Raw genomic sequence first — 19,163 nt, 5'->3', positions numbered from 1 at the left:
ACTTCATGTGCTGGAACGAGTGCAGTGCAGTCCATGGGGGTTGTAGGTTTTTTCTTAACAGGAACACTTGTGTTTTATATTTGCGCCTTGCCACACATTCTTTTGTGTTCATGGGGGAGGAAGAAGATGAGATGCTGACTTTTGAAGTCTTGCGGTCTTGTCACGTAAAGCATTCCTCATCGATGGAGTTGGACCACTCAGCCGAGCAGTCACTTCTCACTGCTTCCCTGTTATAGTTTTCCTCTGACTGAGTTGAATTAAAACTTTGCCTGTGCGTGCGTGCATTGGTGTTTTTTCTTCTTCTTATCTGTAGCACATTTAGGTACAATTGCATGCTTGCTGCATTTGTGTCCTCCGTGTTTGCAGGCAGGAAGTACATGCATTTGAGTGCTGGTATTCGTGTCAGGTGTGCAGCTTAAACACCTGTATTCATCTGTATGTCCATTTGCATAATATTTACAGGAGGCAAGATGACTGGTTCATGAACTCTTGCATGTATTACGAGTAACTTTTGACCTATGTTGGTAAAAACACAAATTTAAGGTCAGAGTGGCACAAGGCTCACCTTTAGCTTGGCTCTTTGCATTGCCAGGAGATATTTTTATCTAGTATGAACAATTGAGAAAGATGGGTTTGAGTTGTCCTCTGCGGCCTCGGGTTTGGCCTTCCTGTGGGTGCAGAGTCAACCTCAGTCTGATGCTCTGATTGGAGCCAGATCCTTTGTCCCAGATTCCGAATCCTCGCATCCTTGAACCTCACGAAACCTAAAAGTCCCACATTACACAAATCCAACTGAAATCTATTGTGAAATATCGGGAGGGCGATGCGGCGGGATAAAAAACACGCTGTTGGAAAAGAAAGTTGACATGCAGGTGAAATGAGGTCGAAGGTGAAGTCTCAAAGGGAGGCAAAGACAGCCTTTTAATAGTAATAGTTATTGTAGTTGTTGTGAAGTGGAATGCTGCTGTTAATTCCTCACTCTTCTGGACCCACTTTTGGTGTTTTTCATTTTTATGAGGCAGGGGAAGACATCTGCTTGCATAGTCAACCCTTACAGGAATTCTCTGGGGACCTTTTAATCATCCGTTCGAGATCTACAATGTGAAGATGCTGCGATATGCTATTTTTGTCTACTCTCTCACCAGATGCTTTCCTGAACTCTTAATACTCTCACATCACACCCCTGGGGTCCATGAAAAGTCACATGCGATACTGTGATAGAAAGTGAATGTTCTGCAGACATTTTATTTTACAGTCCCAACAGCACGCTTCTGCTCCGCAAACCTCCGCAGGCTCCAGGGGGTTTGCGAGAGCCCCATTTGCTGTAAATGCCCAGAATTCCTAAAACCTTCAAATGCTGTATATTTTGAATTCCTCAGACATTTCAGACACTCGGATGTTCTCATACTCAAGAGGGCAATGAGACCTGTTAACCACTTTACCCTACACCCCTTCATACACAGACATATTTACACACACACACACACACGCTCATGTACACCCCCTGCGATGGATTCCAGATCTGGAATTTAATGCATTTCTGTTTCGCATCACCTCCCAGGAATGCGGCACACGTGCCACAAGCCTCATAACCCCAAGCTGATGAATGTGAGGATGTTTAAAAGGAAAGGATGATGATGGGATACAGACGTTTCTGGGGGTGGGGGTGCATCCGGTGCAGTATTTGACGTTATTGACAGGCCATGTTGTTGCAGAAAAGCAATGTTAGTGCAGCTGTGGTACGTGCCGAGCACATCTGGACCACAGATTTGGGAACGCATTTTGTGTGTGTTTGTTTGGTCTGCCTCGTCTCACTCAAATTAACGACTATTGCACGATATGGAGAGAGGATGGAGCGAATTAACTTAGCAGGGGATCATACGGGGAGAAGCTGGGGGAGTGTGTGGGGGCGGGGGTGATCTAAAAGTGGAGACTTTACAATCTAGTCTGTTTTGAACAGTCACATTCCTCTGAATCATATTAGACACTCTAGGTTGATTGCAACAGAGGAAAAAATTAGTGAGCTGCAGACTAACTACAGATCAAGGTTGCGGTCAAGTAGAAAATTTTGCTTATTATTGCCGCCAAGCAGACACTTCCAGGTCACGTCACTCAGTTAGGAACCTAGAAAGCACAGTAATACTAAGGAAAGATACTTCAGAGTGTCCTCCAATACTTCCTTTAAAACAGGATACGCTGGACCATCCTTTAATAAAGGAAAGGAAAGGTTGAAAATGGTGCTGCAAAGTGATGCAGATCATCATGAAAAATATTCTATTTTTTGGAAATAATGAAAATTATGTTAAGGTAGCAAAAAGTTTCCCATTATAAAGCTGCCACCCTGACTAAAACACTTTGTAATGTAAGCTTATAAAAACACTGTACAGAAAGATGGCTGTTTATATATTAAACTGATCAAAATAAAGGGAAGATTACAGTTTAAAGTCGTAGTTTCCATTGGTTATGTCCTCATTTGAGACGTTTTAGGATTAATTAAATATTGTGACAGACAGAAGTGAATTCTTTTCCCTTCACCCCCCAACCAGTAATGGCAGCTGCTCCTCCCTGAGCCTGGTTTCTCCTTTTAAAAGGGAGTTTTTCCTCCCCACTGTCGCCAAGTCCTTGCACACAGTGGGTCCGGTGACTCCTGGGGTCTTCTTTGTATTATTGTAGGGTCTTTACCTCACAATATAAAGCGCCTTGATGCAACCACTGTGGTAATTTGGCTCTATATAAATACAATTTAACTGAATTAAACAAATACGAGTTGGACATTAAGGTGAGGAGAGCTTCAGTCTTGATAATGAAGTCATTGCTTTCATCGGGATTTCCATATTTTATGCTACGTCCTGATGAACAGAGTTAACTTTTTGGGATTTCCTTACCTGGATGGTTGAGCATGCACCAATGTTGCTTGGGTAAAGTTTATCATTAGTTTTACTAACCATTCATTTTTTAATTAGCCATTATGTCAATACTGTGTCATCAAAAAAATACAATGTCATACTTTTAATTGGCCAACAGTCATTATGCATTCATGTCTACCTCATTTATATGCGGGGCGACCGTGGCTCAGGGGGTTGGGAAGCGTATCTGTAACCGGAAGGTTGCCGGTTTGATCCCTGGGCTCTCTGTCCTGGTCGTTGTGTCCTTGGGCAAGACACTTTACCCTACCGCCTACTGGTGTTGGCCAGAGGGGCCAATGGCGCGATATGGCAGCCTCGCTTCTGTCAGTCTGCCCCAGGGCAGCTGTGGCTACAACCGTAGCTTGCCTCCACCAGTGTGTGAATTTTAAAGATTTAAAGTAAGCTTTTAAATATAGGCTGCGTGTATTCTTAACAGACCATAATTCATGGTGGTTTAACTTTGCTGCTTTAAAATTTCAGCGATCTTGAAGAAAACGTTTAAATAGGGCAGACGGCCGAAATTTGAACTCAGCTTTACCTGTGCCGCTGTGAATGAGTGAACTGCCGCATAAACACTGTGCGATGCTTGTTTATTGACTCTTTCCCGTGCTCCATTTCAAGCCATTCATTGCTCCCGTTGCTGCGTGAGATGAAGATAAATGTGCACGGTCACATTCTGCTTCTGCTGGACTAAGATGTTCTTTATTTACCCACTGCTATGTTGAATCGTTGTGTCAGAGTCTTATATAATGATGCCTTATTTTCCATTCACAAAGCATTCGTTTAACTCTGAACAAATCTGGGATTAAATCAACTCTAATCAGTTGTTTTGGAACTGGAACATTTGAAAGTTTTGCTTTTTGTTTGGTTTTTTTAAACTTCCTGGAACAAACCCAGAGAAACTCGAAGAATGTCAGATGTACTTTCAGATTCCTTTCTGGTACACTGAAACGATTAATCCGAAAAGATACATTTAAAATAATACAAATAAATTTCCATAATTCTTGCTGTTCTTGTCTTGCATCTGGTTTTTCCAAATATTATCATCATCTTTATATTTGGCTCATATTTGACTAATGTTATCTCCCTGTATGCGCTGGACCTCATATTAAGTAAGTTGCTCATTACTCAATAATACAATGCGAGGATGGCAATTTAATTAATGTCATTTCTGTTACATAACTGTAGAAAAATGCAGTATCTCTGATCTTGTCTGTATTATAACAACCAGACAGGAGACATGAGACAGTGATGAGCTTTATTTTTTTATAAAACTAAAGGTTTAGACAGTGAAGTCACAGAAATGAAGTCAACATTTGTCACTATCCTGTCCCCAGATGAGCTCCAGTTAACATTTTACCGTTTTGCTGCTTTATAAACTCACAGCACACATTTTATGACACTGTAGCGCCCTCTAGTGATCACTCAAGGTTAAAACCGTTATTACTTTATAAACTGGCTAATAGGGTAGAATAGAATAGAATTCAACTTTATTGTCATTGCACATGCACAGGTACAGGGCAACGAAATGCAGTTTGCATCCATCCAGAAGTGCTTTAGTGATATAGATATATTACAATATATATTAGCAACAATATAGATATGCAAGTATGTTACAGAAATGGGTCTATTATGGTATGTTATAATGTACACGGTATGAAGTATGTTATGAATATTCTATAAGTATGTACAGGCTGAGGAAATATGTGCAAATATAACCTGAATTTGGATATTTCATATTTGAATTTGTTTTAATATTTAATTTGAACCGCTCAAATGTCTTTTTTCCCACAACATTTCTTAATGCACAAACAAACTGGAAGTCAGCTGACCTCTTTCATACACAGATTCCTTTCTGACTGGCCAGAGAGAGATGTGTCAAAGTAAACCAAAGTTTAATGGAAAAAATGTGAATCTGGAGTTTGAGAGATAAAAGTAAGAGTAGGAGGATTGAGACTTTTTTTTTTTTTTTTTTTTTTAAATTGAGCTATATATTTATTTATTTTACCTGTTTAAGTCATTTTGTTATAGTCTTTCATGTTTAGATGCTCCCACTTCTCACCTTAGGATAAATAGCACATTACCTTATTTAAATGCCTTTAGGTCAAATATCTGTCCGTCTAATGTTACCTGTAGATTAGCAGATACACCTCGTCTGCCTTGCTGAGAGCAAGAGCCCCATCCCCGAATTCGATAAGTGGAAGAAGCTTGTTAAATGGATCGTTGTAACTCTTCTACGGTGTTAGAAAAAAAAAGTCAGTTATTCAAGATGTGATTTATTATATGGTTCAGTTTTGAGCTTTTTACATATATATATTAAAAAAAAAAAAAAAAAAAATCACAATTTTGAATTTTTACAGTATCAAAGTCACTGGTTGTTCTAAAGTAACAAACTTTCTGCCGTTAGCATCTGTGCTGGGAGTTAGACTTCAGTAAAATAATCCTGCTAACAATATTCAGGACAAGACAGAACAAGAAATGTTCCAGAGTCACTTAGAAATCTTGATGAAACAAAGTATTGAAAACAGCTCTTTGACAATAAAACATTTAGTGAATTGTACATGATAGTTTACATTCTTTTGAAGGTAACATTGTTAAAACATAAAGTCGACTAAATATGTACAAACACTTACATTTCAATGTAAAAATGATCTTAAGGAGGCTAGTTTGTAGAGTAGTTTTTAGCAGTTTTAGTAGTTTCTGCTTCTTTAAAAGGATTAAAACAAAGAACCTAAAATACACTTTGGCTAATTCTTGTTAGACGGGTCAGACTCTGATCAAAAGTAGTGCATATCATGGACACAGTCGAGACAAACTGGAAGAAGAAAAACAGTGCAAAGCACTGGTGTGCACATTGTTTATACTCGTGGCTTAAAGGCTAGTTTCATTGTGTTTCATCCTTGTGTATTTCCTGTCACTGAGGTTATTGTGTTTTTGTGGGTCATGCTAAATTTATACTCTCCACCTCCATTGCAGAGATTCAGGAAAGAAAAAAAAAAAATTATACCGGGGGACCATATTTGACCAAAAACGAGTTTTACATGAATAGTTTGTTCTTCCTAGAGTCAAACCAAAAACACAGATTAGCTGCCTGAAATGGCCATATTACTTTACAGTTCTCCATCCATGAAACCTGTTAAAACAGAACAGTTTTCTTTTTTGTGTTTTTAATAAAGCTGAATGTCTTAAAACCAATTTCAAATCATGTATATTGTTGGCTCAGGTCTATTTTGACTATGGTCTGCCTTTACAGACAGCAGGCACTGACCACTGTTAACTTCTAAGTACTCCACTCTTTATTAACTTTGTATAAAGGTAACTGGTAAGGTTCCCATTGGTCCTACAGCTCAAAGTCACCTTCCACAATCATCGTACAGATGCCGGATGTGTTACACATGAACACAAAATGGAAAACTAAGTTATGGTTATGGTCAGTTCGAGAAACAATAATGTAGATATTGATAAAAAATGAAATCACAAGGATCCTGCCGATTCTTACAGTTTTAAATGGTTTGCAAATAACTGCAAGAAAGATTTATAGGCAAAAACCCAACAAACCTTCTGTATACAGCAGGTAAAGTATTGAACACATCACCAATTATCTCTAAAGGTCCCATTGACATGAAATCTCCAGATGCCTGTAACAACCCATCCAAGCCAAATGACACAGTGGAAAAGTATTGAACAATTTTTTTAAATTAATTTATATAATTAATAATTAATTTATATAATTTAATAATTTATACATTTGATATTGAGTCGTTTAATACTTGGTACAAAAGCCTGTGTTGGTGACAACAGCTTCAAAATTGCTCATGTGTGATTTTGGCCCAGTCTTCCACACAAACATCAAATCCTGATTCCACACCTCTCTTCTATAAACTCTGAAATTTGGTTCTTTCCATACATTTCCAGTTGGATTCAGGTCAGATGATTGGCTGAGCCATTCTTACAGCTGTATTTTCTTTCGCTGAAACCAATCGAGAGTTTCCTTGGCTGCGTGTTTGGGAACATCATCTTGCTGAAGCGTTTCATCGTCATCATCCTGGTAGATGGCAGCTAATTTATATCAGGAATGTCTCAGTACATTTTTCAATTCATCCTTCTTTCAATAATATGAAGTGTGCCGGTGTTGTATGCTGAAAAACAGCCCCACACATGATGATCCCACCTCCAACCTTCACTGTTGGTATGGTGTTTTGGGGGTGATGTGCAGTGCCTTCTGCTGATTCCAGGTCTTTCTGTAGCTCTCCACAAGTGCTCCTTGGCTCTGGGACAACTCTGACAATTCTTTCCACTCCTCTGTCTGAAATCTTGCAGGGAGCACCTGGTTGTGGTCGGCTTATGGTGAAAAATGTTCTTTTCACCTCTGGATTATGGCCCCAACAGTGCTCAATGGAATCTTCAGTATTTTAGAAATTCTGTAACTGGTGCCATCAGCATGCTTTCCAACAATAAGGTTGTGAAGGTCTTGAGAGAGCTCATTAGTCTTACCCATCATGAGAAGTCTCTTCTGTGACACATTGGTAATGAGTCACCTTTTTATAAGCTGCTGGTTTGGACTGAACCAGCTGACATTAATTTGCACTAAGCGCCAGGATTATTTTCTAATTACTGATAGATTTCAGCTGGTGTCATGACTTTCCATTCCTTTTTGCGCCTCGCTTTCTTCATGTGTTCAATACTTTTTCCCTGTGACATTTCTCACCATTACACATAATCTGTGGATGTCTGTGGTTTGATGTGGGTTTTGCTGACATTTTGGTAAAACTGCACTCGTGTGGATCGCATGTCCGACACGTGCCTGCACTTATCTGAGAGAAACGCTTCCGGCGAGGGAGTTGCTAAGGAGGGTCAGTTACTTTAATCAGCCACTGTCCTTACTGCCATCATTTCTTTTACAATAAAATGTACACTGTAAAATCTTGCAGAGAAACTGTCAGTTTTGCACTTTGCAAGGACGGCAAAAACAATTTTGTGGTGTTACGTGGCTTTGTTGAAACATGCTTTCACATAAAGGCACGTATGTGCAGTGTATGATATTCCACTCCTATGTTGGACAGCTACAAATCTCCACAATACCGAATTCTTTGGATCCCTCTGTTCAACAACGTCTTCGTCTTTTGAGCCGTGGTCCGCGTTTGTTGTCATAGTCACTGGTTCGGTTTGGCACTACTCCCATTGTCACTGTCACGCTGTGTGTAAAAATATAAACCGAATGCCTTCTATTGATTTTGTGCTGATTATCTCTCATATTTCGACTGAGGAAAAGTTATTTTGCAATAATTATCATTTTAAATCCCGTTCCCTAAATTATGAGGTGACTTTTTCTTGTTGGTGGTTTTAGAGATAATCAATGGTGGCCAACACTAACATAGAGCCAAGTTTATCAGTTCTAACTGTGCTTCCTACAGGGTAACGTGAGATTTATTGATTAGTTAATGCCACCTTATTATAAAATGCCTTTTCATCCCGGCAAAGATACGCTTCATCAGAGACGTTCCAGTACATCCCAGCAGGCCTGTCTCATCTTTCCCTTGTTAGTTAAACATGTTTAAGGTTATGATAATGGTTTACAACAGCTTTACTGAGCTTAAGTTGCCTGGTTCTTCGTCTCCTGCCATTGTTTCTCCCTCAGACTGAGCTCTGCTTCAGAAAAGGCTGCAGGGCCCCAGTTTGTGATATTCTGCTGCCCCTTGGCACCTGAGCAAGAAACAGAAACAGAAAAAACATTGTTGCATGGCAAATACACACACACACACAGCAAAACTGTTTATAGCGTAAACCACACAGCATATCATCACAAATTCGCCAACAGTAAAGCGCAGCAATGGAGCAGTGATGATTTGAGCTTAATTTGCACCCACAGGACCCAGGCTCCATGCAGTCACTGAGTCTCCTCTGTGCACCAAAGTATTCTGGAGTAAATTTTTGAGGCCATCTAATAAACATCTTAGGTTTGACCCCCCCCCCCCAAAAAAAGTCTTAAAAAAAGAGACCACAACAGCTGATCCTCAGCTAAAAATCTGAGGATTTATTGTATGTGTAACTGCCATTTTTCTTCAAATTAAGCTAGCATTGCAAAAAAGTTGCAGGACTCTAGATGATAGCCTCTGTCTGATTAGCAGCTACAGAGTAGACCACAGAGGAAATGTTTACCAAACCCACAGAGTTCTCCCTTTCTCTCTTATCTACACTCTGTCCCTGCAGAGTGTAGCCTTCTACTTTCATGCCTTCCTCTACTGGCATGTGATTTAATGCCCTTCGAGGAGGTGGCGCTGTACAACATCACGCTCACTGGAGTCATTGCTGTAAATCAGCGAGCAAAACCATTACTCGACACACACAACTACGACCAGCTGTGCTGCCAACTATTGCAACAACCAAACCACATGCATGGTTCCAGGTACAGTTTATCTCAGTCTTGACTAATGACAGGACTGCTGTGCGTCCCGTTGTCTCAGCGTCTGCAATGGTGCAGACACGGAGAGAGACACCGAGAGTGTACTGACAACTTCTATGATTATAACCAGGGGTGCACATAAATGGTCCGCAGGTGCGCATTCGCTGTCAAATTAAAAGACGCGCACCAGATAAGAAGTTGCGACGCGCGTTTGCGTCCATATAAAAAGCACTGTTTTTGTCCGTTAGAGTGGGATTTTCACAGCACATTCCGCACCACATCTCTGTGCGTTCATCATTTGTTTGAAGCCAGCTCACCTCCTGCAACCACTTTCCGAGAATACGTGCTTCTTTTGCGGTTCGGACTCCTTCTGATCTTTCTTTGGAGGTGGAGGAACATCACAGTAATTGCTTAAAGGAGCTTCTTCGACATCTTTAAGAGTTCTAAACAAATGTCTGTCCTCCTCCAGAAAATCTTATGTACGCAAACGCGCGTTGCAACTTCTTATCTGGTGCACGTCTTTTATTTTGACAGCGAATGCGCACCTGCGGACCACTTATGTGCACCCCTGATTATAACCAGCTGCAATTGACTGCACAGTTTATAACATATCATAGGTCAGTTTTTACATGAAATAGAATGGCATTTATTATAATACAACATTTTTAAAAATCCTAACTATCATTGTGATTAGGTTTTTAACGTGTTTTTACTTCTTTTTTTTTTTAAATCTGAATTTATGTTATAGTGAAAAAAAACAACTCATTTTATATTTTCTATATGAATAAACAGATGTATGATATTCTGAATATATCACTATCACCTAAAAATAATCCCAACCCTAACCTTAAACTTGAATTTTAACTGTCAAACAGCTCTTAAGAAAAGCACCACATGGTGCAGGCGGATGCTCATTGGGTTTCTGTTTACCTGGTTGAATGAGCCGTAACAAGCCCTCATGTTCAGCCACTTTGTGCTTCCAGGTCTTGGTGTTGTTGGTCGCAGTTTCCAGCTTCTTCTTTACCGTCTGGCTCACACATGGAGAAACAGAAAACGCAACACATGTGTGAGGTTTAATAGATGTAAACATGGCACCTATCAGCATACTGATTCACAAGTGGTTAGTATTAAATCTCTTGTCTAAAGAAATCTTTTCTAAATGGCTAAGCCTGAACAGGTGTCCCTGAGGCTTCCACAAAGTATTTGATTAAAAGTGAATTCTTTTGGGAATGACAGACTAATCACATGATGAGTCTGCATATTTGCATGGAAAGCTGCTGTGCAAATAGTCCAGTCACTGCTAGCAAGGTGGATGCTGCATGTTCTGCCTCCTGCATGCAGGTGGCCCCCACCTCTAAACCACATGTAGCAGCTTCTGTAGTTTGAGTGGAGCAGACCGTCTCCTGCTGTGTGCTACATATGAGGAAGGACAACTGAAAGCAGCTTTGAGGACATATGTTAGGTGCAAACCTCAAAGACTGCTCAGTAACTGCTTTGAACTACAGCAAGAGGCACAATTTAGTCATAAAATGTCAACATTCATAGAAATGATGATAAGTTGAGTTTTTCCCTTTTTATTGTTTTAATGATTTATTTGTGGGTAACGGCTCCATTCCACAGAGGAGTTTTCACACTAGTCCTATTGCATCCATATTTATACCCCCCATCACTGACCTCATACTGCTCCAGCGCCCCCTGCCTCTCCAGCTCCAGCTGCTCCAGCTGCTTCATTGCAGCTTGCAGGGCGCTCTCCTTGGCCAGACGCTCCTTCTCCAGTTCCTCTTTCTCAGCCACCGTGACGGAGATGGCCTGCTTCTGCTGCAAATGGATCTGCTCCAACTCTGCTCTCTTCTTGGCCTCCTCCTCCAGTAATCTGGTCCACAGTACATATATCATTTACTACAGGCAGGCTTCAGCATGGGCCCTACCCCCAGGAGGGTCAGATCACTGCATAAACAAAGCATGTGGACCGTACATGCGTTTTCCACAGATTTGACACTTCTTGAGAAAAATATTAGACCCTGTGTAGTTACTATTATCAACAGTGTGTGCACTGTATACTGTACACACACACACACAAAAAAAAAAAAAAAAAAAAAAGTGTTTGCCCCCTTCCTAAGTTTCTAGTTTTTGTATGTTTGTCAAACATTAATGTTTCAGATCATCAAAAAATGTAAATATATGTCAAAGAATAACACAAGTAAACACAAAAGGCAGTTTCTAAATGAAGGTGCTTACTCTTAAGAGGAAAAAGAATCCAAACCTACATGGCCCTGTGTGGAAAAAGTGATTCCATTATCCACAAATGGTGAAAACATGGAACAGTGGTGAACCTTCCCAGGAGTGCCCAGCTGACTAAAATTACCTCAAGAGCACAGCGACGACTCATCCAAGAGGTCACAAAACAACATCCAAAGAACTGCAGGCCTCACTTGCCTCAGTTAAGGTCAGTGTTCATGACTCCACCTTAAAAGACTGGGCAAAAGTGGCCTGCATGGGAGTTTCAAGACAAAAAACCACTGCTGAGCAAAACGAACATAAAGGCTCGTCTCGTTTTGCCCGAAAACATCTTAATCATCCCCAAGACTTTTGGGAAAATACTCTGTGGACTGACGAGACAAAAAGGTGTGTGTCATTTCAGAAAAGGATCATCATGCCAACAGTAGAACACTGTAGTGTGATGGTCTGGGTCTGTTTGCTGCCTTAGGACCTGGAAGACTTGCTGTGGTAAATGAACCATGAATCCTGCTGTCTACCAAAACACCCTGAAGGAGAACGTCCGGCCGTCTGTTTGGGACCTCAAGCTGAAGCAAACTTAGATTTGGCAGCAGGACAATGATCCAAAACACATTAGCAAGTCCACCTCTGAATGTCTTAAGAAAAACAAAATGCAGACATTTGAGTTGCCTTGTCCTGACTTAAATCCGATTGAGATGCTATGGCATGACCTTAAAAAGGCAGTTCATGCTCGAAAACCCTCCAGTGTGACCGAATTACAACAATTCTGCAAAGATGAGTGGACCAAAATTCTCCACAGTGCTGTAAAAGACTCATTACCACTTATAGTTTGGTTGCAGTTTTAAGGGTGCTCCAACCAGTTATTCGGTTTAGGGGGCAATCAGCTCACCTTCATTTAGAAACTTAATTTTGTATTTACTTGCATTATGTTTGTCTAACATTTAAATTTGTTTGGATTATCTGAAATATTTAAGTGTGACAAAAACACACAAAAAAGAGAAAATCAGGCAGGAGGCAAACACCTTTTCACAAATAAAAGAGAAATATATTTCCAGGCTGTAAAAGTAGAATTGTTTTAAAAAGAAAAAAAAGAATAATAAAGAAGCTAATGTATAAATCAGTTGTAAACGGATGTGTCAGCAGGTGGTGCAATAGTGTAGTTAGACAAGTAAATATAATAAACATAAATATATACAAACATAATTTAGTTCAAAATTTTTTATGAAATATATTTTCCATAAAGGTGATCTGAGTTTGTGATGTCATGATTTGTATAGTTGATATTTTTTGACACTGAGACTGTTCATATGTATATAGTGCTGCACAACTGTGCCCCTGGCAAATCTCCTCTCTCAAAATTTCAGTGGCAAGTCTTTAATATTTCTTGTATCTCATTAAGCACCTATACGTTTCATTATAAAACACTGCCATTTAGGTCTCAGGCATGTTTTACTCATTTAACTGTGGTTGTAGAGAAAAAACAGCCACTGAAAATTGTCCTCTTCTAAAGAACTGATTGACATTTTTAACACAACGACTACATTTAAAGGAAATACTCGCTGGTGACTTCTCAAACGTGACCTGGAATGTATTCATCAGCAGATAGGAAGGAAAGATGAGGGAGGAAATGTCGAGTGTATGAAGGAGAAGTTGAAAGTCTGGCTGTGTATAGCCTCCTATATTAGGAAAACAAAGACTTAGACTCAGCTCTTTGGACAGAGGTTCATGTGATGCACTTCATTAGGAATAATAAGTTTCATGCTTCACTGAAATTTGGTAGCACCCGTGCTGGATTGTTAAGGTAACAAAAAGAATTTCTATGAATATATTTATCCCAGTGTTATGCTTTCCAGATAGGAGACGTATGCAAAGATCCGAGTGACCCAAGTTTCCTCATCAGAGGATCTGAGTGAGGCTCTGTGGGGAATATTCTTTATACAAACCCAAACATTTCTCCCTCCGCACACCCTTTGACTCACCGTGTCTGCAGCTTACGGATGATTTCCTCATCCTGTCTGGCACGTCTCTCGTCTTCCAAAGCGTGCTCCAGTTGGCGATACATGTCTTCCAGCTCATGGACCCTCTGCAGGTACTGCTCCAGCTCAGTGGACTTCTCAGCCAGGTTTTTCTCAATCTGCTGCCGCACCTTTAAAACCAGGAAACACAGAAGTATACTTAACCTGGAATTCAAAATTAATACTCATAAGATCCATTCGTGTGTGTTTATACACCACTCTGAAATCATTAGATTTTTTTTTTTTTTTTTTTTGTCCCATCTCTTGCTGGATGTTATTTCCTGTTGAAAGCAAGGTTTTCCTTCCCACTGTTGCCAAACTGCTTGCTCATAGGGGATCATCTAATTTTCAGGGTGTTCTTTCTCATACATACATACTTTATTTTATTTTTATTTTTTTTAAAAACTGACTTGACTTGTATTAAGCGTTGGAGTTTGCATATTGGTGCCAACTCTAAAGTGCCACAGCAGGTGCGCATATCTAAAGTACTCTTGTCATGATTAATCGACATCTCACAGGAAACCAGAGTTTGATATTAGATGTGTAAAATAAACAGACAGACAGGTGCAACCTAAAACCTCAGAGATAACTGCTATCACAACTGCTATCAGCTCTCTGTAAACTCAGGCTTTCTGCTCCAAGTGCGTTCACATAAAAGAGGGCTGATGACTCCCATCAGACACATTATCAGAGGAAATATATATATATATATAACAGAAAGCTGATAGTTATCAGTTATTTCAGGCTCTCACTGCTTTCACATAAAAAAGGGCCGCCTACATCCAGAGACAGAGGAACAGGTGACAGCAAAGAAATATAACAGCAAAATATGACCAAAAAAAAAAAATCAGCCTTGTGAGTTCATAAGTTAATATTTATTCTAGCAGTCTTTACATCCATGAGTGCTGCTGTTTATATCTGATATTGTGGGTGCATTTAAAGTGCATTGTGACACTGTCCCAAAGCCTTCTGATGGAGGGCTGTAAATCACTTTAGTTTATGCTCAGATCAAATTTAAATATTTTCTGTTGACTGAATATTATTGCTGTTCAATAGCCTTCAAAAGGCTGCTGTATTATCCAAATCCCACTTGGAGCTTATTGACGGGAAAAGCCTCAATGAAAGCATTTGAGAGTCACCTTAGAGCTCAGCGTACCTCACTAACTCATTGTTATTGTATCTTTATTTCAGACATATACAGAAAAAATGATATATACAAGTACACATACTTGCATTTACATGTACAAATATGAATATATATGTAAATACACACATGCATGTGCGCAGACAAAACAAAAAAGTAAAATAAATAAAATAGAGTCTAAATGACATGAAATTACAATTATTAAGTCTGAAATGGAGTAGGAAGAAGTATAACATACTTATTAGCATTAACACTGCTTCATATAACACCTCTGGGATCAGAAGTTTATGAATCAGCAGTTTTTATAATCAACTGATCAATGGGCCATCAGGATTGATCAGCAGAATGAGTTTTAACTCATTAGTAGAGATGATCTTGAGCAAACACTAAAAACCTCATGCTATTCTCAGTGGGTAGCTCAGCTGGTGTGGACGAGTGTGAGAGAAAGTGGAGTTAAGCGAAGTGCTGTTACAACCAACTTAAACCGAGTAACATATTAATGATGTATAAGATTAAGTAAGAAATACAAATCAAAATTACGCCGTCTCTTAGGATCAACTAAGTGGGACATCTGAGAGCAGAACTGTGACTAAAGAACCACAGTTAAACATCTCTCTGCCAGTTCACCACATCCATGCTGTGTAGCAAGCATGTCAAGATGTTATCAGTGGCATTCGAGCACAGTGAAACGGGGCTCTTTTACAAACAAGTGTTTGTGAGTAAGAAAGAAAACGCCATCAGTGTTAGCTGAGCCTCATAGACACTTCTTAACCACACACTATGTTCTTAAATGTGAGGCAACAAACAACATCCATTCAAGTCTCTCCAAATTGCTGCTCAAGACTCTGCAGTACTTTTCTGTTTTGTGTTTATTTTAGTAGCTCTTCTCAGTTTATGTATTTAACAAGTTTATGAAAATTGTTCCGACTTACCCATTATTGCATGCTCTCAATAATACAGTGATATATTGTTCCTTTTATTAATTTTGTTCCTTGTAAGGTGACCTTGGGTTTCTGAAAGGTGCCCTCAAATAAAATGCATTATTATGAATATATTTGCAGCCTGATAATTGAGGATTAATGTCCCTGAATATAAAGCAAGTGCAGTAATTGACCAGTCTGGTGCCCCCCACACCCACCCATCCATCCATGTCACGAGTAGAGTCTAGAGGCTAGAGTCTATTCCAGCTACTATGGGGTGAGAGTTGAGGTACACCCTGGACAGGTCTAGTCACAGTCTGTCTCACGGCTAACACAGAGAGACAGACAACCATTCGCACTCACATTCACATTTAGAATCATCAGTTAACCGAACCTTGCTATCTGCATGTCTTTGGACTGTGGGAGGAAGCCAGAGCACCCGGAGAGAACCCGCACAAGCACAGGGGGAACATGCAAACTCCACCCAGAAAGGCCCCGGCCAGATGGTGGGGTCTAACTCAGGACCTGGTAGTGTTTGACTTCGCTTATTTTTTGTTTTATCTGTAATAGTACTTAAGACTACACAAGGAGTGTGCAGTGCTAATATTGCTGTCATTTTAATGTGGCACTTCATCTATGGAGGCCCCCCCATTGATGACATTTGCACATATCTACTACTGATGTTTCAATACATATCTCAGATAACTGACCAAAGACTGAGTGGAATTGCACTGATGAACAGCCATCACGGAAATTATGCAGAGATACAACGAGGAGATGCAGAATTAACTTAAACAGTAGGAAGTAGGAACCACTAAACCACTAAAATTGTTTTTCTGTTCAGGAATTAAAGTAAATAACTCTAAATTGGCATTTTAATCAGAAGATCCAGTACTAGAGTGTACTTAATGAAGTGTAGCGCAACAATATTAAGATGTTGTCAGGCAGAGTAATCAGAAGTTTGTGGTAATGGTGCAGAGGAAACATCCATGTATGATATTAAGTCCAACTGGCACCACTATGCTCGACTGTACGTTATAGACATTACATGCAGATGAAAAGGATTGACAGACCAGTTTCTCTCTCTCCAGGTCCCTCCTGTAACGGTCCTGGAGCTCAGTTTGGGTCTGAAGGCGTCTTTTTTCTTCTTCTGCTGCGTCAGCTGCTGCCTCCTCCAGAGCCTGCCAAAAGAGCAACAGACAAGCCAAAAATGAAATTTTTTAATTTTCCTTTTTTTGCAGAGTGGACTAAAGCAGTATGTGAAATCACACATTTCACACCCTTGTAGTGTCAGGTTAAAGAGACTGTTTGGTGGTGTTACTTTTACATACACTAAAATATCACACTCTAGTCAGGGATATAACCAGGGCTTAGAAAAGCTACACTTCTCAATAAATTAAAGTCCTAGAGTCGTAAAACAGCCAAAAAAACAAAATAAAAACAAAACAAAAACAACAAACAAAGCCTGGAATTTTGAAAACTGTAAAGGGCTTCACTCTTCCTGCTTTTGCAGAAGCAACTACATATATGAAAATTTGAAATATGTGCTGTGGGTATATAATAAAGACATAAAACAAGATAAAGCGTGGACTTAATCCTTTATTGGAATTAAAATAACACAAGGCAAAAGTTACCTACGATTAACTGGCTTTACCTTCGATTCGCTCCTCGTACCTTAACCAATCATCAGTCATCATTCTTAAGGAGTCATGCTACAGTCCAGCTCGACACACTGGGGGGAATGATACCAATCTGGCAACATGTCCAGTGTTTTCAAAGAAAAAGCCATCAAAAGCACGTGTTGTTTGTGTTTTGGCGTCCTCATAGCAATGGCCGTAATTGTAATACTTAATTTATACAGTTTCATCATCAAGTGCCATCATTTTGAGACATATTGCCAAGTGAAGTCTAGTTGAGGAGATAAATGATTTTGCAGTAAAGGTTAGGGATTGGCTAAAAACCAACCAGAACTGTAGCTCTTCTAATTTAATTTTCCCTTCTAAAGCCTGGTAATTATATCTATTATGTTTTATTTTGTTTTAAGCATCTAGTAGTTTTATGAAACTGCTGTGCAGACAAAAGGTTAGCCAAGGATGAGAACTGAAAAGTAGTAACACATATATAGTATGCAGCACATCAGTTTCATGCTCCATTTTGAAACTGGCGAACTACATCATAACTTTTAAATAAACTTGAAATTAAAAAGCAGTTTCTCCATTTTAAAAACCACAGAATGAAAAAAGGAAAACAAACAACGAAACTGGTGTGAGGGGGAAGTTTCAGCAAAGACCTGTCAGGGGGGGATTGCTGCATGTTTAATTTTATTTGTGTGGTTTCTAACAGACTAACAGAAATGAATGCGCTGCCTCTGAATAGGTATGCAAATGTAACACCAGCAGCGCTCTATGAAGGCAAATTGAGCATGAAGTAATACACACTGAAATCATTTGTCCTGCAGAGTTCAGACTTCTTGGAATAACAAATGTTTTACCATTGCGGTTGCATTTTATTTTTGGGTTTGTTTTGTTTTTTTAATTAAAAAAAAAAAAAAAAAAGTAAAAGAAGAAGAAGACTACTAGTCATTCTCTCATGACCTTCCACGTTTATCTGGGTCGATGTAACCATTACAGTTACAGCAACTGTATTGTTTTTGACACACACACACACACACACACACACACACACACACACACACACACACACACACACACACACACACACACACACACTCTCTCTCTCTCTCTCTTAGCCTAGTCATTGCACACTCTACATGGTTAATCAATGCACCCCGACTCTGCTATGGATCCATGTTATTGCTGATTGTTATTAAATTGAGATTTTAGCAAAGAAACAAAAACCAATTGAAATAGACCAACAAAATGGAGATGGCACTGTGCTACAGTGCTAATTTAAAACACAAGTAATATAAACACAAAATGTGAAAACTGTTGCCTGCCAGTGCTGCCGCTCAGCATCCTATTAGATTCAAACATGGTATCAACATGAAAATCTTACACTGCTCGATCGTTATCGCATTCACAGAGATGGGGGTCCACACTACCTGCGAGGCCAGTTAATGACAATACCCATCAGGATTTTATGGCTGATAAATAATCAGGATTTCAGATAGTGGTAAGCATGCTAGCCAGTTACTTCACATACTGGTATCATATTTGACCATTTTTAAACTATGGTAAATGGCCTGTATTTGTATAGCGCTTTTACTAGTCCCTAAGGACCCCAAAGTGCTTTACGCATCCAGTCATCCACCCATTCATGCACACATTCACACACTGGTGATGGCAGGCTACATTGTAGTCACAGCCACCCTGGGGCGCACTGACAGAGGCGAGGCTGCCGGACACTGGCGCCACCGGGCCCTCTGACCACCACCAGTAGGCAACGGGTGAAGTGTCTTGAAAAATTACATCAAAATTGAAACTGTCCAAGCTGGGGCTCAAACCGGCAACCTTCCGATTACAAGGCGAACTCCCAACTCTTGAGCCACAATCGCCCGCTATGATAACATGAAGATCA

The 19,163-nt window shown here is 39.8% G+C and overlaps 1 protein-coding gene across 1 annotated transcript in view; it reads right to left on the bottom strand.

The window, feature by feature from the left end:
• Positions 1-4,380: 4,380 nt before the first annotated feature.
• Positions 4,381-19,163, bottom strand: part of swap70b (switching B cell complex subunit SWAP70b) — a 36,765-nt gene continuing 21,982 nt past the window's right edge. Inside the window, exons 8-12 of the mRNA XM_085412928.1 lie at positions 16,700-16,807; positions 13,527-13,693; positions 10,984-11,182; positions 10,240-10,336; positions 4,381-8,609 (exon numbers count right to left, since the gene is read on the bottom strand). Of these exons, the coding sequence (XP_085269054.1) occupies positions 8,500-8,609; positions 10,240-10,336; positions 10,984-11,182; positions 13,527-13,693; positions 16,700-16,807 (681 nt within the window). The 3' untranslated portion in view covers positions 4,381-8,499. The remainder of the gene's footprint in view (positions 8,610-10,239; positions 10,337-10,983; positions 11,183-13,526; positions 13,694-16,699; positions 16,808-19,163) is intronic.

The sequence above is a fragment of the Rhamphochromis longiceps genome, linkage group LG7 (assembly GCF_057381845.1).
Source record: "Rhamphochromis longiceps isolate RC_006_pf linkage group LG7, R_longiceps_female_GT1.1, whole genome shotgun sequence".
Taxonomy (NCBI): Eukaryota; Metazoa; Chordata; class Actinopteri; order Cichliformes; family Cichlidae; genus Rhamphochromis; species Rhamphochromis longiceps.
This window is presented reverse-complemented; position numbering and strand designations above follow the sequence as displayed.